Raw genomic sequence first — 25,625 nt, 5'->3', positions numbered from 1 at the left:
TTGATACAGAATGATCTGTGTCACTGGCTGAGTTGCCATACTCCAACCCTGACCATTCAGCGATGTCCAATGTTGTACCACAAGTGTGTTGTGTGGACAATGATAGGACACAGGTGAATATGGGGTTTGCCGCATTACAGCAGACATTATCCAATCATAACATGGACATTGTATCTGTGCAACTCTCTGATCCTGTTTTCTTTAAAGTGTATACCTGGGTAAGAAACAAGAAATGTCCCTACCTCAGACAGGTACAAGGTAGAGTTCAGAGAAAGCTTTTGTGGCAGTTTTCTAAGTTATTACTATGTAACGACTTACTTTGTTGCGAAGGTCAGAGTGCACCAGGGAAACTCGAGGTTTAGCAAGTGTTGATTCCATCTGCACTTGTTACAGAAACAATGCATTTTCTTCATGGTAATCCTTGTTCTGGTCATTACAGTGCTGAGCATACATTTAAGAAAGCACTGAAATTGTGTTATTGGCCAGGAATGAGATCTGACATTGAAAACTTTTGTAATCTGTGTACGACATGTGAAGCTTCTAGAAAAGCTGTGCCAAAACACAGAGCGCCTCTACAATCTATTCAGACTGGCAGACCATTTCAGTAAGTCTGTATTTCAGTTAGTCTGTATTTCAGTTAGTTTGTACTGACATTACTGAACTTCCGGTTACCTCTTTTGGTAACAGATTTGTGCGTGTGGTACAGGACCATTTTACCAAGTATGTAAACGCCTATGCTATGTCTGACCAAAAGGCTACCACCGTCGCACAGTTACTCTGTGAACGGTATATTCCTGAACATGGTGTTCCTGAGGAACTGTTGTCAGATCAGGGACAACAATATGAGTCTGAAATTATTCATACCATTTGTCAGAGACTGCAGATGACAAAGAAAAGAACCTCCCTATATCACCCCAGAGGGAATCGTATGGTTGAACGGTTTAATCGGACTCTGAAAGAACAGTTGGCTCGACTCATTCAGGACTATGGAGGTGAATGGGATCACCATCTCCCTGCTGTAGTACTTTCTTTCAACTCCACTCCTCACTCGAGCACAGGGTACTCACCGTATTTCCTGGTTCATGGTAGGGAACCCCGACTACCTGCTACTGTTCATGTTTCATCACCAAAGGTTTCTGATTGCCCACAGAACTATGGTTCAGCTGCTTTTGAGACTGTTCTTCTCCATCGCGAAGAACAAAGGCAAAAACAAGAGTACTATTACAATAAGGACACAAGGTTTAGGCCTTATGCTTGTGGTGATCTGGTATGGGTAGATGACCCCGCCACACAAAGACAGAATCTTTTCCCAAACTGGACTGGACCATATAAGGTTGTATCTGTGGATGAAAAGGTGCTCCTTTACAAGCTGGTGGATGTGAAATATCCTCAGGCTGCGACCAAAGTCATTCACTATGATTGTCTAAAACCTTACCGTAGCTCCCCTGACACATCACCAATAGATGTCACTCAATCTGTATTTCCACCAAACAGGGACACACTGCCGAGGTATACCGCTTTGTCGGGTTCATTGCCCTGGGTCTTTGGCCAAACAGCTACACCTCAGGCAGCAGAAACTGCTAGGTCGTTGTCATCTTCGCCACGGATCCAAACTGGACTTGTCTCCCATCAGCCTGCACTACCACCTCCCAAATTGTCACCCACTGGGGGTGTAGTTATGACCAGGTGTGGGCATATGGTTTGGAAGCCACGACTACTGTTATAAAAAAAAAATGTTGACAGTTGTTCTCCATATTAACATATTCACAGCACATCAGCAATGGTTCCCTGGTTCTCTGAGTGTATACAGCTTCCGTGTATATATCCTTTTTACTTCTTATTTTACTGTATTCTTGTTTTTTGTCTGCACCATCAGTACCAAGTCAAATTCATTGTAAGTGCAAACTTACTTGGCGATTAAACTTGATTCTGATTCTGATGGGGCATTATTCTGAGTTTATGTCCTTTGTTTTGCAACCATCAGGTGATAAGAGCTCCGGATGACACAGTTTAAACAGTTTATGTTTTGGTGAAATTATTGTTTTTTATGTGTATAACAACTTAATTTGAAATGAGGACATTTCATTTACAGAGGGGGAAGTATGTAAGATGATTTATTTGTATTCAATATGAATTTTAATTTGAGAATGTGGTTTATAAGCTAAATAGTATTGAGGGGAAAAAGAAGATTTTTCGATTAAAAAAAATACTGGGATCAGAGAATTTGAGGAATAGATATTAGGATATAATAGATGGGACCAATTGATTGAATTAAATGATTGTCTAACTTAAATAATTTAGATTTTGTATTGACAGTTAGCAAACTTCCAGAACTACGTTCCAGGAACCCTGACTTCTACTCCGCTTATGGGTACGCAAATAAAAGGACACTAGGAACCAGATCCTGGGGAATTACCTTCCATAAGTAAGATTGTATGATAGATAATCCTCATGCTATATATATATATATATATATATATATATATATATATATATATATATATATAGGAAGAAATAGAGATTTATGTGTGTATAATTTGTGTGTATATTAGATTAATATGTAAGTGCGTGTACATTTTTCATCCAGTTTGACTTAAATTTAAATAGTTTTGGTGTAATGAATTGTGAGGAGATGAACCCGGTATTCAGCCAGACACAAAAAATAATACTTGATGGGATTTATTAAGGAGATGATGGGTCAAGAAGGCAGACAAAAACAATCCAAAAAGGTGCACAGGGCAAACATCCAGGTGACAACAAAAACTGGGACAGACTCAAAAAACAGAGAAACTGGTCAGGTACTCAGAATAAATACAAAAGCTGAAGGGCTCTTACCAAACATGTGTGTGAGAAGTTCCAGAAACAAACAGAAAACTGAGGAGGGTTTAAATAGACAGATGGACAGGTGAAACCAAGTGACTTCTAATTAACTAGGAACAGGTGAGAGTGATCAAGGAAGGGGAAGTGTCAGAGAGGCTGATAGGACAGAAACTAAGATGACCAACTACAGAGTAAAAATAGCCATAATGAGAAAACCCAAAATAGAAAACAAGGCTAAGACTTGAACAGAAACAAGCTTTAATCAAATCTAATAAAGAAGACCAAATAACTAAGACAGTAAAGGCTAAACCTGAATCCAATACTAGAAACAGAAATAAACCCTAAGGCAGGAAAGTAACTTAACCAAAACAACAACAACATCATGAACCAGAACAGAGCATTACATTTGGTTCTGAATAAATATGTGTAATCTGTCTGAAAGGTCACGAGCATTGTGAACATATGATTAAAATGACATCTGAGCTGCCTCCTACTCATTTTGACAGCAGATATCTGATCTGTGGTCTGACCCAAGATGGCTGCCCTGTAGGCACGTCTATGGAGTCAAAGACCCCCTCCCCCGGAGCACCGAGGCAGTCGTCTTTAAAATGACGATCCACAAACGGGCTATAAGTGTGTCTTTTGGCCACTCATGCAATCTTCCATCTTCATGGGAACAGTACATAGTGACACAACGACGAGGCATCTTGTAAAAAAGCCGTGAAGGCAAAACAACGTTATCGATTTAGTACTAAGACAGTATAGCGGGTGCTGTCTTCCAGGTTTGCGACTCACGATGTGACGTCACTGGGAAAGTTCGCCTAGCGCAGGGGTCGGCAACCCGCGGCTCCGGAGCCGCATGCGGCTCTTTGATGCCTCTGATGCGGCTCAGCTGTTGAAAACAATTATGTCACAGAGCTGTGTCCTCATGCAGGCAGTCGTCAATGCTGGCTGACGAACACTCCTCACCAGTTGGTGGCAGTAATGCACACTGAAAAGATGTTTGCCAACTGCCAATAAACTCAAGAAGAAGAAATAATGCTTGCGAGTGGCTGCAGAGAGAAATAAGCAGAGAAGGCGGCATTTTCAGATGCTGTTTTTTTGTAGTAAATTCTACAAATGACAAGGGGACCACGGTGACAAGGGACCTAAAATAACATGGAGTCATTGATGAGGGTGAAGAGAGCTAAACAGCAGGGTAAGAGTCGTTTCTATATCTGACGTTTGTTAATTTTCAAAGTGAGGAAAACTGAACTGCGCTTGGCTCGAGGCTGTGAGCGGAGTCCTGCGCAGCTGAAGGCTAATGCAGCTGTTAGGTTGTTAGCTGGTTAATGACAGGAGCTCGTTTACGTGCGTAACTTTCCTGGATGTGATTAAAATGTGTTCAGATTAAAAAGAAAAGTATTCCGAAAGTACGTTTATATGGGATGAAAATCAAATAATCCAACCATGACGTGCGTTTACTCGCACCAAGCTTTATTCAAAATAAAAACTCTGACATTAGCAGAGTTGATGATTTCCATGAAACAATAGAAGTTTTGTACTTCTACAAAAAAAAATAAAAAATAAAAAATAAAAGAGGCAAAGATGCGTTGGTTCTGCTCCTGGTCTATTGTGTTGCAAAAAAAAATGTGTTATATGCAGTGTGATTTAATTTAAAATTTCAAAAGGGTTTTATGGCTCCCAGTGTTTTCTTTACTGTGTGAAACGGGTCCAAATGGCTCTTTGAGTGGTAAAGGTTGCCGACCCCTGGCCTAGCGAGATCGTTTTGATGCCATGAATTTTGCGAACGCAAAAAACGAGAGATGCGGGTAGGAGACCGAAAAAAAATTATCAGAAGTAATAAATAGCTATGTGGACATCATCTGTGAGAAAAATCTCGCTGATCTGCCGCTTCAACGATTAATGCATCATAACCGTTCTGCTCTTTCTCAACTCATGACATCTTATGTTATGGTAACACTGAGTTTGTTCACATCGTAGTGTTTAGCACAAAAAATACCTCACATTAACTCAAAACTTGTAATATATTCAAGCCCAAATATAGTGTGTAATATCTTTTTATTTAAAATAGACATTTGGCAGGCAGAAAACTGAAGAACAACCACTATCTATTTAGATAGAGTGTAGTCAGAGTGTAAAATTATTAAAGCGGCAAAAATGTATTTTCACTGTTTCACAGAAAAGATTGAGGAATCACTGGAAGGTACCAGAGGCAACAACCATGACAGTGTTCTGTTTTACATAGTATTTTTGTCATGCTGATGTTTGTTGTCTCTCAGTTTTGTTTCTAACAAGTATTAATCTGATTAAAATGTAGTAAATGTAGTAGTTTAGCATGTGTACATTGTACAAAGACACATACATACATACATACATACATACATACACACACACACACACACACACACACACACACACACACACACATAAATAAATACATACATACATACATACATACATACATACATACATACATACATACATACATACATACATACAATAAATTAGATTGGGTTCCAATAATGCTCGTTTGTCAGAATAAAGGTTCCTTTTGATAAGATTAACCTTAGAGCAAGAATTAAACAGAGCAAGTAAACATGCTTTTCATTAAGCCTACATTTCAAATTAGCAAATTTTGCCTCATCTCATTTAGAACTGAATGTCCTGTTTTGCAACTTTTGTATACATCAATTTCATTTACAATAGATTTGAAAAGAGCGCTTGAAGTGTCTCTACAGTATGATGGTCTCACCGGAGTCAGGCTGTAGTATCTGCAGAGTGACAATGAGCTTGATAGCTTTTCTGAACCAGGGGTAGAAGAGGGCATATATGACAGGATTTAGACAGGAGTTAAAATAAAAGAGAAAGATCAAAAATGATGCATATGCAGTACTGGTCACATTTATCTCAATGAGGGAGAAACTATAATATGGGCAATAACATATTAGATATACAAAAATGAGAACACCCAGAGTTCTTGCTGCTTTTAACTCTGATCTTTTTGTTGCTACGTTTACTGAACGATGACGTGTGATGGCTGTTATGTGAGAGCGCATGGCACGGGCTTGAGACACAGCCACCACAAATATTCTCACATACATAAGTATGATAGTTGAAACTGGAAATATAAAATTCAAAATAAGGTCAACAGTTCCCGTCACATAGCTTATTACAAATGTACATTCTCCAAAGCAGGATTTGCTCTTGCCTGGTTCAGTCAGCACCTCCCTCATGTAAAAAATGCTGTAAAAAGCAGCACCAAGCCAACATAGAACAACGCAGCCCCTGACTCTTCCTAAAGTGATTCTGGTGGCATAATGCAGAGGGTGAAAAATAGCCACATAACGGTCAAATGATATGAGAATAATGCTTCCAATGGAACCTGAGACAATTTGACAGACCAGGTAACAATAGAGAGAACATATGATATCTCCAAGAAACCAGCAAGCTGTGCTTCTAAAGATTTCTCCAGGCATCAACAGAAGACCGACAAGGAAATCTGACACAGCCAATGAAAGGAGCAGGATGTTAGTGGTGGTGTGAAGATTCCTAGAATAAGACATAAAAAAGACAAATACCCTGTAAAAATAGATTAATATAAACATATCTGTTTACATTTATAAACAGCAAGAATTAATCTGCTTTAATCTTTGCCTGAAGTGGGAGATTGAAATGATGATGAGCAGGTTGAGAGCCACAGTGGACAGCGAGATGAATGACAGCACAGTGTTTAGAAGCACAGCTTTAGACCAGTGAAGTGTTAGCTTCCTGCAGGAGCTGTTGAGTAGTTGTGGAAAACAGAGTTCCGCCTCTTCCTGTGTTGCCATCGTTAGATGTCTGCTGTTCTCTGACCAGAGCTTTCTGTGTTGGCTTGCTTTATATATTTTCTCTGGTCTCTACAGGTCACAGTTGTGTTATGCTATTATTACACACTGTTGTTTAGTTATTCAATGTTTAATAAATAAGACTTGGTCTATTAGCTATTGTCCGGTGAATATCAGCCCAAACAGCTTATATTAGGACAATAGTTGAAAGGAATTATTCGAGCGCTGGCATTCTTTTAACAGTAAACTCTGCACACATATACAGTAGAATAAAAGAGTGACAACTTTTCTTCAGGTTCAACAATGTATTAACAGAAATAAATGAACATCCAGAGAACACAACTATAAAATGCTGTTTATCTAAATTAACACAATATTTCAATCAATAAATCCTCTCTACTAGGCTAGTGAAACTTAACTAAAACTATTAAGCAAAATCAAGATAAAATAGAAGCTAAGGAACTACGTACACACACAAAAACAAATAAAGTGATTGAAAACCATTATAAGAATGATTCCCAGAATTCCCTGTCTGGACGCTTGAAGAGCAGGTCCAGTCAACTTCGTCTCATTTTTAACTGACTAGACATGGAAGTCGACATGTTTTACTTTTGTTAAAAAGTCAAAGAGAACTATCAATACATTATTGTTCAGCTATTGGGTTGAAACAGAAAAAAACACACAACTTTTCAAATGTACAAATTATCACTGAATAAAGTAATAAAGTAGTTTTAAGTGCCTGCCAGTATTATTAGACACTTTTTTTAAAGAATGTAAAACTGCTTTTTTATTTTATTTTATTAAAGAGTACCACTCATGCAGCGTGCCTCAAGGCTCCATGCTTGATCTCTTCTTCTTCTCTCTTTACCCTGTTCCTTGGGAGTCAGGTATAAGAAACCATTGTTTAGCCTTCTTTTTTAAGCAGAAGACAATACTTTTATGACGTAAAAAAGTTGCTCTAAAAAAACTTCTCAAAAGTTTATGTTGATTGGGTGCATTGATGTTTCTAACATCAGTGTTGACCTGAGACCTTAGAGTCAGTGTCTGACACTGACTGCTACAGACCTGAGTGTAAGACTTGAGAATATTTTCAACTTTGATGCACAGTTAAAATCTGTGGTCCGGTCCAACTTTTTCCAATTGAGACAGCTGACTAAAGATTTTTTTTTATCTGTGCTTTAATTACAACTTGCTTAGATTAATGCATTGCACTGACTGGGCTTAATAAAACTTTAGCGGCTTGACTGCAACTGGTCCAAAATGCCACTGCTCTTTTTCTAACTGGTACCAGAAAATGAGAGCACATTTCTCCAGTTTTAGCAGCAATTACTTGGCTACTGGTTCACATTCAGATTGATTTTAAAATTTTTATTATTTGTTTTTAAATATCTTCATGGCCTTGCTTTCCAGTATGTGTCAGACCTGCGTCATATGCACGCCCCCTCTTGTTTGCTCAGGTTGGCAGATCCGTTTTTATTAGGCATCCAAAAAACAAAGAGTGCAAAGAGGTAACCACACTTTGCTTTCATTGCACACAACTCTGGATTCAAGTAGCTTTACATATCAGGCAGGCCATTTCACCTTTTGTGTTTAATGTCCTCTTAAAACACATATTCTCTTTTGGCCTCAAACCCAGCTTGAGATGTTAGCTTTTGAAGTTTTTATTGATTGGCTGTGGATCTGCATTTTATTTTACATTATGATGGCTTTAACTTTTTATTCTGTTTTGAATTACTAGTTTTTAGATTGTATACATAATGTTGAGTTGAGAATATTATTAGTTTTTAAATAGGGGAAAATATGGTTGTTTTGCAAGCAGAGGTTCTTCAAAAACAACTCGACACCAAAACAATGTTTTTTCTCCTAACTTTAACAAACAAAAACATTGTAGCTGATTATAAAAGGCACAGCATGAATTATCAGATTCACATCCAGGCTGTGAAAACACCCCTGATTATCATTAATCTATGGGTTTGCTTATCAATGTAATGCCAACTCAGACGTGACGGAATTGCATTAATTCAGGACTGTCAGGACTCAGCTGGCAGGGCTGTGCAGCTTGCTGCCAGCTCCGTTACCTCTGCTCCTTCACAGGTGTTCGTGGTTGGACGGTGGGCGGAGTGCGCACACCTGCAGCTCGTTCGGCAGCATCTGAGCGTTCTATAAGAACTGCGTCCGAACAGCGAGAGGACGCCAGAGTGTTTTCGTTGCGGTATGCGTGACAGCCTCGACCTCTAGCCTACCCTTGTTCCCAGAGACTAATCCTTCGTTTGCTCTCTCTCTCAAGGTTCCCCCTGTGTCTACGTGAACCCAGTTTGACTCTAGAGTTCCTCGACTCGATCAGACGTACCTCTGCTCTGGACGCGAGTCACACCAACTCTCTCTCCGGTTCCTCTCGCTGCTCTGGATCCCTGGACGCCCTCGGTGCTGCTCGGACCCCCTCGCCCCGCTCTCCGTCGACCCGAACGCCTGCTCAAGACAATCCAGCTGAGTCCTCCTACCGTCTCTCCCGTTCGGTTATCCAATCCTCGTGGTAAGCTTACGTTCATAGTCTTATCTCCCATTTCTTACCCTCTGCTAATCACATTCCCCTTACCTCCTAGACTGGTCCGGTCCCTTGGCCCCCGGGATAGTTCGAGCCGTCATCGTCTCCCGCCCCGCAGATTACCGCTGCGCTCCGTGTGCTCCCGTGTCAATAATAAATCCTTGAATTCTGACCTGTGTTTCCGAGTGTGTTTTCTGCATGTGGGCCCGACATCTCAAGGCAAACATGACAAGGACATGACGGACTGCATTTCCCATGGTGCAATCTGATCAAAATCGCCACCAACTCCCATCATGCAACGCGGCCCAAAATGGCCACCGACCATAGCAACAAGATAACGTTACTATGGAAAGAGATAAAACTCGATCACACACAACAATCTCCCTTCTTCTTGGCATTCAGCCAGTCAGGGAAGGCACGCAGCTGCTACTCCAAACTCCCCCCTCCCCACGCCACGTGCTCGAGTTTCTCGCTGGACCGAGATTTTTCGAAGCAAACTTTTTTCCCTGCTTTGCTGACACAGGAGGTCGACTTAAAAGTACTTTTTAATTCCCTCTGATCAAAGACTGGGAGCCGCCTTATCTCCCAGTGATCGAAAGAGGACTACGCTTTTGCTGGGCCGAGCAAAGCGTCTGGAAGCCCGGACAGAGAGAGACGGAGGGACTTTCTCATCCCGTTCCCACTGCGGCGCGCACCTGCAGTCGTCAAGAGCTCCAGGACACTCGAGGCCCCGGAGCTGGGACTTCACTCCTGAATCACCTCAAAGTAACGGGGTTCTCCCCTTTTATTTCTTTTTCACCTTAAGGTGATAAAGCTGTGCCTGGGCAGGAGTCAGGAGGTTAGGTTAGTGCTTTTTACTCCAAGACAGAGTTGGGTTTATTTTGCTGAATATTTTCTTTGTCTGTGCATGCCTTTTTACAATTGATTTTTGCTGTGATTGATTTGTGGTCCGTGATGACACCGCCGTGGGTCCTTCTGTAAACTTTTTCCCATTTTCTTTCATCTTTCCCCCCCCCTCTCTCTCTGCTCTCCTTATCAGTTGAGGCGCTTGCTTTGTGTGAGACTTAGTTTGCGGTTTTCTTTAAACTCATCGGTTAGCCGCGCCCTCTCGAAGCAAGGTATTACCCCATCAGTGTAAGCGTGGTTACGTCATTAGGACCTCCCCTCACACATCACGCAAATTGGTAGATCATACGTCATTGTAGTCGCCCATCTTGGGAGAGTGTCGCCTAGCCAGTTAGACCTAGCTGTTGTCAGAGCCTTGCTGCGTCCGTCCGGATTCCCAAAGCGGGTTCCTGCCTCTCAATGCTGCGACAAATGCCGACGTCTTGAATGTGAGGTTTAAACGACTGTGAGTTGAACTAAGATTTGCTAACCGCTCATTTGAATCCATTGTTTTTTGTTTTGTTCTTTTATTTCCACATATATTTTGCATGTTTAGTTTTAGTAGTGAGTAAGATTTCCAAGGTTGTTGAATCAGAGAATTACTGGAATTATGTTTGGTTTAATAAACAGCAACTGCGGAATAGAAATTGTTTTGTGTTCAATCCAATTCACAGTTGCATGGTTATTCAGAATTCAGAGCTACCTCCTATCGGAGTTAACATCTGATATTAACACAGAGACATTATCATTGGATAGGTGATAAGAAATGAGTATTTAAACTCTAATTGCAATTATATTGAGGTTATCACAGTCTGCCGGATAAACCTCTTTGGTTAAAATCCGACCGGACCATTTATTCCAGCATAAATGAGTTCATAACATCTAATTCACTAATGCATTAGTAGTATAAATCATTACGAGCTTCTATCCTAATATCACCACCATTTGAACTATATTTTGTTATAGCGGAATTTTGAGTTGAATGACTTATTACTTAAATTATAACACCAAATTATAATTAATAATAATAATAATAATAATAATAATAATAAGCATATTCAAACAGCTTCTGGCATAACATCAATGTAAGTCTATGTCCTCATTGGTGAATTAGGTTTAGTTTCATCAAGCCTATATGATCCGAGATTTTCCCCCAGCTGCAACACTTGAAGCACACAGGGGTTCATGGTCTGTTGTTACAAATGATCCTGATGTTTTCCCTCTTTTCAACTCCATGAACTTCTAGCCTGTTACAGTTTCAAACCTTTGTCGTCATCTTTCACAGCGACAGGTTTCTCATCTCAACCTCCGCCCTGACCAGACATTATATCTCCTCTATGGCGCAGGGCGCTCTAGTCCATGATTACGCACACCTAAGGCTGTGTTTGAAGCTGTCTTAGAGTATGTTTTGTTTGTGGTCTGATCGGACGGAATGATTACATTCTGCTTGGCTTTTAGCCCACTAATAGTAGGAAATATAGCACTTTTTATGCATCGCAACCCCAGATTCTATCAGTATATGCACAGCTTTTTAAGCTCTGCGTGTCACTGGTTGGTAAGTGACTAGAAAAAAAAAAACACTTTTTTGTTGATAATGTCTGATTCCAGCATAATTTATACTTAATGATACCAATTTGAGGCGGTGAGGTGGGTGGATTTGTTCCCCCATTGGTGCGCTGCGTGCGGGGAATAAACAGTGGAAAAATGCAAAAATAAAGAGCGTAAAAGGCTCTTTTAGAGGGAACAGGAAGAATCACGGGTCTGAGCTGAAGCCCCTGAAGCCGTTTTCCCCCTTGCCTCCTGCATAGGCAGTACCGGACTGTACCGGCTTATACTTTCACCACTGGATAAGACCAAAATTATTTATAACTCTGATCGCTCTTCCTGCTGCTCTGTTAACATGAACTGCAGCAGAAATAATTACTGATTAGACTTAGTTTAGACTGAGTTCTGGAGGGACAGTGCTGTGAACGGATCATCCGCGGTCCATATGGTTCATTGGTATTTTTATGCGTGAGAAATGCATTGTGTGGCGTGTGTGTGTGTGAAGTCAGGGAAATGCGTGTGTCACACGATTATTGCGTGAGAGTTGAGAGCTCTGATAAAACCTTTATGGAAGTAAAGTTTGTCATAACCGTAAAAACAGACTCCCCATGCCGAGGAGAAATCTGCTTAAATCGTGACTGCAACCAGGGTCATAGAACGCCGCAGGGACCAGAACTCTGACCCCGACAACGCTGTTAGCTTATGCTACAGAGCTGACGCTAGCCCGCCAACAACTTCCCTCCTTCAACGCTCCTCCCGTGAATAGACCCTTTTCACAGTGACGTCATGCAACTTCCGTTCTGCGGTGAAGCAGGGTATCTTTACTTCCGCTTTCTCCGCGAGCAGTGTTTTTACATAGGGAATTCACACAGTCCCTCACCAATCTACCCAAATTTCGTTTGGGAGACGTGCACAGACTGGCACAAAAGCTTCCGGCCACACCAGCCTCCAAACTCGACAAAGATGACAAGTTCTTTGTGGAACAGTACCTTTTCGATTATGAAGGTAAGAGCTTTGTCTTCTTAGCTCTGTTGTTAGCATAGATGCTAGGATAATGGTAAATGGTAGCTATGCTACCAACAGGACTTTTGTCATCTATTAGTTTTCTATTTCTCCATTATATTGCTACGCTAGCTTTATTGCTATATCAGCTATTCTGTTTCACAGCTTTTAGTCAATGAGTCACACCAGGGATATAGTTGATGTATAATGTTGAGCCTTTTCTTACTTTGTTTTGGAACAGTGTCAATGCTGTTGGCCACTTGGTCACAGCTCTATGAATAAAAATGAGGAGCCTCATTCCCTCCCGTTTTTTTTTTTTGTGTAGTATTTTACTGAGGTTGCAGACTTTTGCAGTATCCCTCAAAATTCCTCTGTGGGTTCAGTGTGTTTCTCAGTCTCGTCAGTAGATCTGGAGCCTCAATTAATAAAATAATTCTGCCCATTCCTGTTAAAACTGTGATAGTTTAGGACATCATAGACTGAGAAAGACGCTGTCAATAATGTTGCAAGCACACTGCATGCACACTAATAATCAGTTCACTATAGTATTTATGGATTATGCTGCTGTCGGGGCAAACCCCTTGTGTCCTATACTGTTATTTTTCAGGAACTGACCAAAAAAACATGGATTTAAAAAAACTTCAGACATCACACTTCATATATTTTAGTTATTTATTACATAGATACTTCATAGCAGCTCTGTCCATTTTACCTTTTACCTGTCCTGTTTATCCTGCTGCCTTGCTTCGGTTCCCCTCTGCCTTACAGAAGAGCCTGCTGCCGAGCTCTGGTGGGTTCTCCCCTGAACTGTCAATTCTCTGCCGAGGTGTGGACCCTGCTGCCTGATCCTGGTTACAAGAAGTCTCTCTCCGGTCCGTCAGCTCCTGCCAACACCATCACCCTGTTCCCGTGCAGTTCTACCTCGCTGGTTACATCACCCTCCATCCCATCAAACCTTCAATAAAGACTTTCATTTTAAGTCCCTTGTGTGTGGTTTTAAAATTTGGCCCCTCGTCTCTTCTTATTGCCGTCACCCAACGGGCTCCAGTCTCAGCATCAGCCGGGAAGTCATGAACACTGAGATATGGAAAGTTTTTTTTGTTGTTCGAACACTGTGGGACACTGCAGTAGCGGTTTCTCTGTGATTGTGCCATGCTTGGTGGATATGATGCTGCTGAGAGATGGACACAAGGGGAGAAAAAAATAGATTAACTATAATACTTTTTAAAACCTTTATTTAACCAGATAAACTCCCATTGAGATTAAGATCTCTTTTTTAAAGGTTGATCTGACTAAGAGGTCAGCAGCACATGTCATTACTAATACAGTATAATAAAAACAATTTCAGGCTTCTACTTAAAATATACAGTATTTTGCACAAAAACTAAAAAAAAGTGCATTAATATAAGTGCTAATAATATTATGAAGAAAATTCATTATAATACACAGAAAATTCAGAAACAGAAGTACTGTCCAATAGACCCACGGTAATTTTTTTTAGGAATGAACAAAAAGATTCAAATGGAATAAGATCTTTTTAATTCAGTGACTGCAATTATATATATAACACGTCACCATAATCAAGTAAAGGGAACAATGTAGCAGATAAATGTCTCTTTTTTCACTCAGTGAACAAGATTTATTTCTATAATAGCAAAGCTACAGTAATCATTTTATAACATCTACATCAGATTAATGACAGGTAAAGTAAGCTAACAAGCTGCTCCATGTTAGCTTTGATCTTCATGTTACTGTCCCAATCAAAGCATCTTTATAACAGCAATGATCGCTACCAATACTAAGGAAAATAAAGATAGTCAATAAGACACGTTTAATATTGTGCTCTCAGTCTTACCTAATGAAATCACGCTGATTACTGATAGGTAAAAGTTTGGTAAGGTAAGCTAACAAGCTGCTGCATGTTAGCTTTGATCTTCATGTTACTGTCCCGATCAAAGCATCTATATAACAGCAATGATCGCTACAAATACTAAGGAAAATAAAGATAGTCAATGCGACACATTGTGGTCTCAGTCTTACCTTATGAAATCGCGCTGATTATCAGTGAAACACCTCTTCACCTCCCGAATTTTCTATGTAAAAGCATGTAGCCGGAAGTAAAGATACCCTGCTCCGCTTCAAAACGGAAGTTGAGTGACGTCATGTGAAAAGGGTCTATGGCCAAAGCTGGACAGAACTGACATGAGACAGAGGTTAGGGCAGCGGGCTGAGGGTGAAGTAAAATGTTTATTGGGAAATTTTTTGTAAGCCGTTTGTACACATGGTGCTTTAGAACAAAGGGCTAACGAAATAGCTCATGGTAGCCTTTGTTTCATGGTATTGCTAATATAATTTGAGTGTATCTTTCTTTGGTTATAACAAGGTTACCTCCACAAGGGTTTCATACATTGATGGGACATTAATGTTTACGTTATCCAGCCACTTATTAGGACTAAAAATAAAGCAAAAGCTTTCATTTGTTAGCGCCGAGCATCCGCTAGCCAACATGCTATTAGCCTTGCTAACATCCGGTTTTGGACATTTCAAAAGGAGTATGTTTTAAAGCATAAAGCGTAACTGTTCTGCTCCGCCATCCTCCGATGGTGTTATGAGCCTTACTCCCGCATCAATATGGTATATTAATGCCGGTTTTCAAGACAATTTTGATAACTATAGATTTTAACCAGGTTAGCAACGATGGCTGTAGCGCCCCCTGGCGGGCGGAGGTAGAATTGCATAAACAACAGCAAGCGATTCTGAATTAAATGATTTTACAGGACAAACCGGTCCTCAGAATATTATTTCAACAAATAATGTTTTGTTTAACTTGGGCTTTGCATTGTGAATGGATTGAAATACATAGCAAATGTTTTAACTCCATTCCATGTTTTTGTTAATCAGATCTGCAGTGAACCAGGGGTCCGTTCTTCGTACGTCGCTAAGTTAGCTGGATTTGATTGTTGACGATTTGGCATGATCTTGGATCGTTTGGTTCTTCGAAACTCATCCTGCACTTGTTGTCATAGCAACATGTGCGCAAGCTTGAACCTGCTCGCGAGCAGGCTTATTTCATGTAAACAAGATTAGATCGCAGCTGTATAAGCGGAGGAGATGGGCAAGTCTGTCCAGCCAGTGCACTTGGACCACCTAGTGGCAGAGGACGGAACAGAATTGTGTAACACCATTTTTTAATGTTTAATAAAGTTTAATAAAATATTCTATGTGTGTGCAGGTTTTGCTGTTAAAAGGTCGCTAATGCTCGAATTCATCCCTTCCAACCATTGTCTTGATATCAGCTTAAGAGCTGATTATCACGAGACAATACTTAACAGACAGAGAGTTATTTATGAAACATTAAATAACTTTAAACAGTGTATAATTGTACAACACTGTACAGTGTCCTTGAGTCTTTTGAAAAGCACTTGAAATAAAATTTATTATTATTATTATTATTATTATTATTATTATTATTATTATTATTATTATTATTATCTTGACAGGCTATAAATCCCAAATTACTGTTGTTAATTTTTGACTGTGTAACGTTATAAATGGCACCACAGATGCTAGCAGAGGGCGTCTATAAATGTTGGAAGGCGTGCATGCCATAAGATTGTTTGAATGAGTGCTGATACCGGTGTTGCTTTATTAGCTTGGTGTTGACATAGTTTTAAAACACACCCAAAACACATAAGGATAGCATCGTTTTGAAGGTAGCTTTGCCTGTGACCTCCATGTCTTAACCTCCTGGATCTCGGGTGGTCTTCACTTGTCCTGTGGAGCATGGGATTCTGAAGGATTTCCTTGAAATTTCCGTGAGGGCCTCCGCACAGCGTTTCTCCTGCAAAGCTGAGGAAAGATTACAAACAGTCTTTTTCCATGGTGGTTGGCTGCTTAAGTTTCAATGTTGAAGAAAACAGGCTGTACCTAGCTTTGATTCTGGCCTGTGCCCATGTGGCAGGTCTCTGAACTTCATTTAGGCCCATGGTCCCTTTACAAGTCTCTCTAGTGCAGATCTTCTCCTCACGAGGGCCCATGGAAAAGAGAAAGATGAAAGGGTCTCTCCTGTGCTGCAGAAGAACAGCTGGCGAAAGACATAGATTTTATTGGGGGGCTAGGCTTTATAGAGTGGGCACCCTGCTGTGAGGGGACAGTAACTTGGAGAGGGCTGATTCGGTAACAATCTCACATTCCTTGTGGCTTCAGCCTTAGAGTCTTACTGTTATTTTCCTATTGGCTGATTTCACAACAAACATAAATACTCAACAGAACTAAACTGGTGAAAAACACAAGGTTAGGTGTGAACTATGTATATAAAGGTGCAACAGGATCCTGAGGGAGCTAACATAACTGATCACACCCCTGGGGATCCTAATATTGAAAAGTTGTCCTTGTAGAAAAATAATTTGTTATTCATGAGCTGTTAAATTGCAGACATATTTCATTTCCTGCTAAAATTATAAGATATTGAGATATTAGCAAATAAAGCTGAACATTTATATGTCAACTAAAATCAATCTGACAAAGAAAATCATTTTTCATATTTATGAATATATAGATATGTTGGCAAAAGTACAGAACTGGTTAATTTTCTTAAACCAATCGAGATCTGATCTTTGAACAGTTGTATGACTTCAGAAGCAGAATTAGTGATTAGACTAGATTAAGTAAAAACAACTAAACAGCAATCATACAGTCAGAGTTAAAATAGTATTTCTTTGCAATCAACTTCATAGATATTATTACACTCTATATTAAACCAGTATATAATTTTCCTTTATTTTTACCTTTCCAAATTCTACGTGCTTCATGTACACACACACACACACACACACACACACACACACACACACACACACACACACACACACACACACACACACACACACACACAATCCAGATATCCTTCTTGAACCGCAAAGCTTCCCTGATGCATGTATGCCCAAAATGCCACAATAGGATGTATAAAATACTAGCATACATGCATTATCGAAAACAATTTCTTTATCTTTTTGCAAAGTTCTAATATTTTTCACAATATTTGGGCCTCACAGGAGCCTGGCTTCAGTATCTTTAAGGTGACAATGAGTTTTGCAGTTTTTCTGATCCAAGGATAGAACAGGGCATAAATCATCGGGTTTATACAAGAGTTAAAGAAGAACAGATAATACACAGCAAATGCAGTAGTACTACTGAACAAGTCTTCTCCTGCAAGAGAAAGGCAGTAATATGGACAAAAACATAACAGGAAAAACAGTACAAGAACACCAAGAGTCCTGGCTGCTTTCAGCTCAGATTTGTCTGCTGTTGTTGTAACTGAAAGAGGCAGTTTGACGGCTGTGACCTGAGTGCGCATGGCACGAGCCTGTGACACAGCTACCACAAATACTCTCATGTATAGGACTATGATGATGGTAATTGGAGCAATAAAGGTTATAAAAAGATCAAAAGTTGCTGTAATGAAGTCAACAGCAGTTACACACTCCCCATAGCAGGAGTTATTCCGTCCTGTCTGAATCAGATCATCTTTTACAAATATAATGCAGTAGACAATTGAACAGAGCCAACACAGACAGATACAGACTTTGACTCTTCTCCCTGTGACTCTAGTTTGGTAATGCAGAGGATCACAAATAGCCACATAACGATCAATTGATATGAGCACCATATCGCCTACTGAGGCAGCGGTGATGATGAAGCACAAGTAAATATATAGAAAACAAATATTATCACCAAGAAACCAGCAGCTTGTGTTTCGGTAGATTTCCCCTGGCATTGATATGAACCCCACGAGCAAATCTGACACAGCCAGAGAGAGGAGGAGGATGTTAGTCGGTGTGTGGAGCTCCCTGGAAGGGAGGGGAAAATATTTCATTAAACCTTTTCTCCAAAAAATAAATTTTTACAGTAAAAAAAATAACAAATTGTCTATATTTCCAAAAAATATTATGAATCTAATTCCATCTGGAACAAATAATTAGTTAAGAAACATCTGTTTCAAAGGTTTGATAAATCAGATTTAAAAAGAAAGAAATGTAAAAAATAAATATCTGCCTGAAGTGGGAGACTGAGATGATGACGAGTAAGTTGAGAGCCACGGTGATCAGAGAGATGACTGACAATATGATCTGAACCAGGACAACTTCAGTCCAGAGAGATGTAGGCTTTTTGCAGGAGTTATTGTAGAGGTGTGGGTAGCAGAGGTCTGCACTGTCCTGAGTCTTCATCTTCAGTGATTAGCAGAGACCAGTACCTCTTGCCGATATCAAACAAATGTGTTAAGAAGGATCAGTTGACTAACTGACTCCTCCTTATTTCCTTCAGTCACTCTTGGATCATCTAGCAGATCTGTTATTAGAATCCTAAAACAGCTTAGTTAGCTCCAAACAGATTTACTTTCATACAACAGACTTTTTATATATGTTTAACATTCTGTACACATCAAACTGTTTTTATCAAGTACCTCGAATAGGTTCCTTCTGGACCTGCTATTTGTTTGTGGAAAAGGCAGTTATTTAATAAAGGTCAATGTGAAAAGTTACTTTTTTAATTCATTATACAAAACTTATTGGATGCTGTTACCAAAAATGAAGGAGTTAAGATACCTCACCACAACAGATCGTATTACTATAGATTAGAGTAAAATCAGTGAAATTCTTTGCAGCTTTCAAATGCTGTTTTTACAAGTTAACACTGCCACTTACTCTTGTGTGCTGATTGTTAGAAGATGAAAGGGATGTGAACACAAGAGGGAGAAACTTTTTCCAAGTCAAATATATGTATTGTATTTCTGTCTGTATATGACAAGAAATAATGCTAAGTGAGTTAAATCCTCCTCCTGTAAACTCCTCACTCTGTCTACAACTAATAAGCTAGTTAGCATTCAACTAGATGTATGAGTACTTTAGAGTTGTCTAATCTTTTTGTTTAACTTATTACCAGATCGTCAGAATTATTGGAAAAGTAGCATGTTTTAAAATGTCTGCGTACATACAAGTTTATGTTATCCAAAACAAGTAAGTCTGGAGCCCGTTCATAGGTTAGCTTGGAATTGATGGTAAGGTCTAGGTCCAGGGAGTGCCTTTAACACGGCTTGAGGTTCACAGCGAGGGAAAGAGTGAAAGCTAAATGGAAAGAATGATCAGAGGAATATTGAATTATATGAGTTAGTAATCTGGTTTTACTCATACAAAGCAGATGATAGAAGCTGAGGAAGAATGAAGAGAATCCAGGAAGATTTGGTCCATTTGGTGACATGAGTCTTAGAGCAATGGTGGAGCACATGGGCGTGTATGGCTGAGACATGTACCCCCCCCCCTTTTGAATCATGGTGAGAACAAACACAGCCCTCTTTCATTTCTGTTACGGATCCCCTGTTGTCACATGGACAGAATTTTTTTTTAAAGATGTTAAGTCGTGGCCACGATTTACTAATTCCTGGCCACAATTTACTAATTTGTGGCCACAATTTACTAATTCGTGGCAAGGAGATGGATAAACTGTGGCCACGCTTTAGTAAGTCGTGGCCACTAGATAGATAAGATAAATACTTCCTTCGGCTTGATGTTCAGCAGACATGAGTGGATCCAGGGATGCAATGATTAACTGTCCATCCTACTTTTTTACTAAGTGACAATGGAAAAAAATACTTTTTTTGGTAAAGGCTGGTAACAGCATAATTTATACTTAATAATACCGGATTGAGAAGGTGAGGTGGACAGATTTTCCCCCAATTGGTGTGCTGCACGGTGGGAAAAATGCATAAATAAAGCTTGTAAATGGCTCCTTTAAAGGGAACAGGATGAACGAATCTGAGCTGAAGCCCCGCTGTTACAAGTTCCTTAAAATGACCCTTAAAAGTGTGCACCTAAATTACATGCAACATAATTTTGCGCACCTGAATTCAAGCGCAAGGCAGCGTTCCTGTTTATTAGAACGAAACTTATAAACAGAATGTCATGGTACCAACTCTTTTGACCCACATGCAGAACACACTGAGGAGGCAGAGATCCGAGATTTTAACAAGTTTATTAAATATAAAGCTCAATACGTATTGTGACTCCTCTGGACGTCTGGTAACAGCGGGAGGTGGTAATCGCGGTGATATGATTGATTTGCCGGAGGAGTGAGCGGCTGCTGCGGAGCAGCAAAGACTGAGAAGCTGCTGTTGCTTGCAGCAGGGGTGGAGGCTGCCAAGCAGAGTCGTCGGTTCTAGGTGGATTCTGGTGATCGGAGAGGGTGCGGTGGCTGACACATGGCAGAGTCTGAGGGGGCGGGGCAGGGTCCGGTCACTCGTGCGGCGGCAGGGATCGGCGCTCTGTAGACACCGAGACTTGTGAGGATGATCAGGGACTTTCTGAGGTTTTCTTCCTAAGCAGCTGAGTGGGCCAAGAGCTGGCCGGCTCAGCCGAGGCAAGAGGTTCTCCGGAGCGGGATCCGAGGCAGGTTCCACCCGGGAAATGGTAAATGGTAAATGGCTTGTACTTGTATAGCGCTTTAACTAGTCTTGACGACCCCCAAAGCGCTTTACACTACAGTTCAGTCATTCACCCATTCACACACACATTCACACCCTGACGGTGGTGAGCTATGTTAGTAGCTACAGCTGCCCTGGGGCAGACTGACAGAGGCGAGGCTGCCATGCACTGGCGCCACCAGGCCCTCTGACCACCGACAGGAGGCAATGCGGGTGAAGTGTCTTGCCCAAGGACACAACGACAGAGACAGTCAGTGCGGGGGAGCAGGGAAACAGAAATTAGGTGCTTTCCAAGGCGTAGAAAGACGCTGGCCTGAGTCCTACTAGTGAAAGTTGAGAGCTTTGCTTATTACCACTCTGTGTTTAATTGCAAGAGATTGCAGGATTGTCACGAATCGGAGACAGGAGGACCCAGTATTCAGCCAACAACAAGCGAGGTACGTGGAATAACCAGGTTTTAATGGAGGCGATCTTAAACAATACAGGGGCAGGCAAAACTCAGTGGTCAGAATTACAGTCCAAAATCCGGTACACGATAGGCAGTCCAAAACAGGCAGGAATACAACAGGGATAAGGCAAGCTCTGATAATCCAAGGGAAGAATCAGGTCAGTAAAACGAGTAAGCAGTCAGAACAGGGCAGGAAAAAACAGGTACAGGGTTCAGGCTGGCTCAGAAATACTGGAGGCAATTGGGTAAAGTCGACAGGACAAACCAAAAGGGAATGCTGGACAAAACTCACCAAAGGCTCAAAAGACAATGATCTGGCCGAGTGCATGTGACAGAGGCAGATATAAGTAGGGGAGTGAGCAGGTGAACAGAGTGAAACTAATTACCAGAATGGGTGGAGCTGATCAGGGGGGGCAAAATGGCTGGAAGTAAACTGAAGCTGATTGGATGGTGACCGGTGAAGGGGAGTGACAGGAAGACAAAAGAATGCTGGCAGGTGAACTGAAAAAAGGCTGGTGACAGAACTGATCAGAGCAGGCCAGAAGAAACTGATAATATAAAACAAAGTAAAAAATCAAATCACATTAAAACTCAAACTATTCCATTAACCAAAACTAATACATAACCTAAACCTAAGACAGAATTGATTACATGGAGAGAATTACTAAACCAAAACAGAAATTAAACTAGACTAATCCAGAACCAAAATCAACATAAAGACCAAACAGAACATAAGCAAATAATAAAAACCAGAGCTAATACTAAGACAGGAGAGTGAACTAATTAAAAAGACCAACATAAACTATAACAAAAACCCAAATCATGACAAGGATGTCATTATAGTTAATTCCAATGTATGCTACACCACCATAAAGGAGCTCACTCACAAATAACTTGTGGCCACGACTTACTAATGTGTGGCCACGAGATAGATAAGTTGTGGCCACGCATTAGTAAAGTGTGGCCACGATTTACTAAGTCGTGGCCACACGTTAACATCTTCAAAACAAAATCTCCACACAGAAATCTTTATTGCCACAATAGCAGAAACAGGGAGAGCAGAAGCCATAAGCAGTGGATGATGGTACTGAGACTTCACAGGTAAGGACAGGCTACAACTTGCTGAGTAAAATATATCTATCTGCAAGGTGAAACCATGCAGTAATCAGGACAGGGTTTAATATACCAAAGTTGCAGCTTAAGCCAGATGCCATACCTACCCTGAATATGGGGTAACCCGAGCCCACGGGCAAGGTGAAAAAATGGCGAATGTCAGCCTATGAAAAACGTCAATGAGTTGAGGTAAGATATTCAGTTGCTTCTATAAACCTTCAAAAACACAAAAGAAGCAGTTTAGTGTTAGTTTTAATTTATCATTTGAGATAAATTCAGGGGTCAGTGTTGGGACCAAAGTTATTTTTATTATATATCAATGATATTTGTAATGTGTCTCAAGTATTGAATTTTGTATTATTTGCAGATGTTCAAAACTTATGAGTATTGGTGATTAAAGTAAGGAGTGGGAGACATAGGGGGGCCGTTTAATCGTAAAAGGAATATGGATAAGAACAATGTATGCAATTTAGACGACATGGAAAAAAAAAATACATCTACATCAATGAGCGATAATTATGATCATGAAAAAACTAGTGGGCGAAAAAGTTAAAGTAGGCATTACAGCAGCAGTTAATAGCATAAACAAATGAACGAACGAGTGAGCAAGCTAATTTTTCAATATAAGCAGAACAAACTCTAAACCTTTTAACCTTGTTCAAGCGAAGGAGAAATTGTGAGCACAACATTTACTGGGTATCTTAAAGTAGGCAGAGGCACAAAAAACAACCAAATAATTAGGATGCCTGTAAAATCTGCCACTCCAGCAGACATCAATAAAGCACAACAAAGGTTAAGGACTTAAATGGATAAAACCACAAGATTAGAATAATGCCTTATTCTACTAAATAACTTGGGTAAATTAGGGATTAAAGCACCAGTGTAAATAGTTTGGAATTGTACGCAGTTACCTAAAAGGTTTGAGGAGACTTAACATCTATCTGTTTGAACAAAAAATAGCACAATAGTTGTCCTTTAACTAGATGTTAAAACATCCAGAAAAAAAAACCCCACATAAACATAGTTTAGCCATCTATTAACCTAGTGGTCTTTTAGACCAGGATAATCTAACGATCGTCCTCTTGCGTACATGCAGAAAAGAAATGAGGTCAATTAGATTAGTTGGACGTTTGGTATCTGGTCAGGACAGCAGAAGTGACTCCTGGACACAAGATGATGATAGGAGGATAAGAGCTTTAACATGATATCAATGCATGAAGGTTGGCTCTGAGGAACATCAGAGCTGCAATGGCACAAAACAGTGAAACTCCTGCTGTGCTAAAAACATCTTGAACAGGACTATGCGTGACTGCTTTGCTTCACAGGTGATGGAATTCAACTACAAGGTTTCAGGAACATGACATGGAGAGGTTGGCGTTCAGGAAACGCACCTAGAACACACTCTTGGACTCTCAACAAAAGAACATTTGAAAACGGGGATTCCACAATATGCAACTTGGGGTAAATGGGCCCGAAAGGGGGACACTAAGGAGGAGATAAACTGAAAGCCTGGGCTTACGACGAGAGACATTTCACAGACAGGGGTTGTGGACACCCAGGAATTTCTGCTGTGGTTTGAAAATGTCAGAGATTTGTCACAGGTGGTGGAGTGTTTCGATGACCCAGGCGATCGGAACCAGGTTGGACCAAGGAAACGACGTCGTGTTCCCACAGGGATTACCTGTAACCTAACACTGACTGTGAACAATTTTATGTTTGGGTTTGGTGGGGTTGCCAAAAGGAGCATCGGAGATGACTTTCTCTATCCTGACCAGGTTCACACTTAAAATGCAAAGAACAGAATTATAGAGGCCTAAATAAATACGGACACAGAGAAGTGTTTATACAAAGAATTCCACTAATCCTCAATTTAAGGTGCAGATACTAAGGCTAAACAAAGAATTAGAAGAAGGGCAAAACTTAATGCTGATAATTTACCAACGGGTGGTCAATATTTAAGAGGGTGTGAAGGAACTACACAATTTCTTCAATAATCACAACAGACAGTGATTGACGAAACATAAAATCAAATTCTAGAATGGGGATTTTTAATCTGCTGGGACAACACGGTGCAAACATAAAATAAGGATTTATAGATCACTGGATGATATAAGTTAACAAAACACAGATCCTAAATTTGGAAAAACTGTAGAAAAAGCAACGGTTTTAATAATAGATGAATGAAAATGTAAGAAAATCACTCGGAGTAATGTCTGCTTAAAGTTTTTCAAGGGTAAACTAAAAACACATGAGAACAAGAACTAGATACTTGTTAAAGGGTTGATTTACTAGGGGATATAATTATGCTTGGATGTATTATAAATTAAAATAATGTTGAATGACTGAAAAAGGTTTAAAGACCTAGAGCAGTATGGAGCTTCTTACATGGTCAGGGGGCGATAAGCAACAATGAGTTACTGCTCACAGCATACTACAGTTTAAAGGTTTGCAGAAATTATTTAACAATCAAGAATTAATGGGGTTAGAATTGCTCTTCGCTCTAGGTGGAGGGCGCATTCAACTAGAAGTCTTTTGGTCTGATGCAGGTCAAGCTGAAACTGATTCACAGAACTACTTCCTGTCTCCGCCCTGGGCTACACCCACTTCTTGAATAGCAACCAATCACAACTCCGTGTGCGCCAGGGGCATGCACAGACTTCCTTTCTCTTAGCTGAGCTTTTCAGAATAAGACAAGAAGTACATAGGGCTGCTTCTGATTAATATCACAACATTATTCTGCAAATATACATAGTGGAGCTTTCTTTTACAAACTTAAGGGTTTTTCTGTTGGGCTTTTTAGAAAAATGTGAAGTATTTTAAAGCTGGTTCAGTAAGAAGTTTCTGAAAGGTTTTAATACAATTCCTTGTGTGCTAAATAAGGTGAGACGAACCTTGACACAATAGCCATGAAACATATGATGATAAATTTCTGTTGCAGAGATTTTTCAACTGTCGGACATTGTA

The 25,625-nt window shown here is 40.2% G+C and overlaps 2 protein-coding genes and 1 long non-coding RNA gene across 3 annotated transcripts; 1 reads left to right on the top strand and 2 right to left on the bottom strand.

Annotated features, from left to right (window-relative positions):
- Positions 1-5,343: 5,343 nt before the first annotated feature.
- Positions 5,344-6,650, bottom strand: LOC105922514 (trace amine-associated receptor 13c-like). The gene is made up of 2 exons (XM_012858405.2): positions 6,478-6,650; positions 5,344-6,372 (listed from the first exon to the last, which is right to left on the bottom strand). Exons 1-2 carry the CDS (start codon positions 6,648-6,650, stop codon positions 5,556-5,558), a joined length of 990 nt encoding a protein of 329 aa, XP_012713859.1. The 3' UTR covers positions 5,344-5,555.
- Positions 6,651-8,678: 2,028 nt separating this feature from the next.
- Positions 8,679-9,364, top strand: LOC118563687. Its single transcript, XR_004931352.1, has 2 exons — positions 8,679-9,180; positions 9,251-9,364. It is a non-coding gene; the product is annotated as an uncharacterized LOC118563687 (long non-coding RNA).
- Positions 9,365-17,532: 8,168 nt separating this feature from the next.
- Positions 17,533-18,852, bottom strand: LOC118563684 (trace amine-associated receptor 13c-like). The gene is made up of 2 exons (XM_036138907.1): positions 18,679-18,852; positions 17,533-18,473 (listed from the first exon to the last, which is right to left on the bottom strand). Exons 1-2 carry the CDS (start codon positions 18,849-18,851, stop codon positions 17,657-17,659), a joined length of 990 nt encoding a protein of 329 aa, XP_035994800.1. The 5' UTR covers position 18,852; the 3' UTR covers positions 17,533-17,656.
- Positions 18,853-25,625: the final 6,773 nt, after the last annotated feature.

Source organism: Fundulus heteroclitus, chromosome 7 (genome assembly GCF_011125445.2).
Source record: "Fundulus heteroclitus isolate FHET01 chromosome 7, MU-UCD_Fhet_4.1, whole genome shotgun sequence".
NCBI lineage: Eukaryota > Metazoa > Chordata > Actinopteri > Cyprinodontiformes > Fundulidae > Fundulus > Fundulus heteroclitus.
The sequence above is the reverse complement of the archived record's forward strand: the minus strand, read 5'-3'. Positions and strand labels throughout refer to the sequence as shown.

Coding starts and splice junctions, on each gene's coding strand:
- LOC118563684 (XM_036138907.1), bottom strand. CDS start 18,851: ATGAAGACTCAGGACAGTGCAGACCTCTGCTACCCACACCTCTACAAT. Junction 18,474..18,678: donor ATCTCAGTCTCCCACTTCAG/GCAGATATTTAT, acceptor CCTCCCTTCCAG/GGAGCTCCACACACCGACTA.
- LOC105922514 (XM_012858405.2), bottom strand. CDS start 6,650: ATGGCAACACAGGAAGAGGCGGAACTCTGTTTTCCACAACTACTCAAC. Junction 6,373..6,477: donor ATTTCAATCTCCCACTTCAG/GCAAAGATTAAA, acceptor GTCTTATTCTAG/GAATCTTCACACCACCACTA.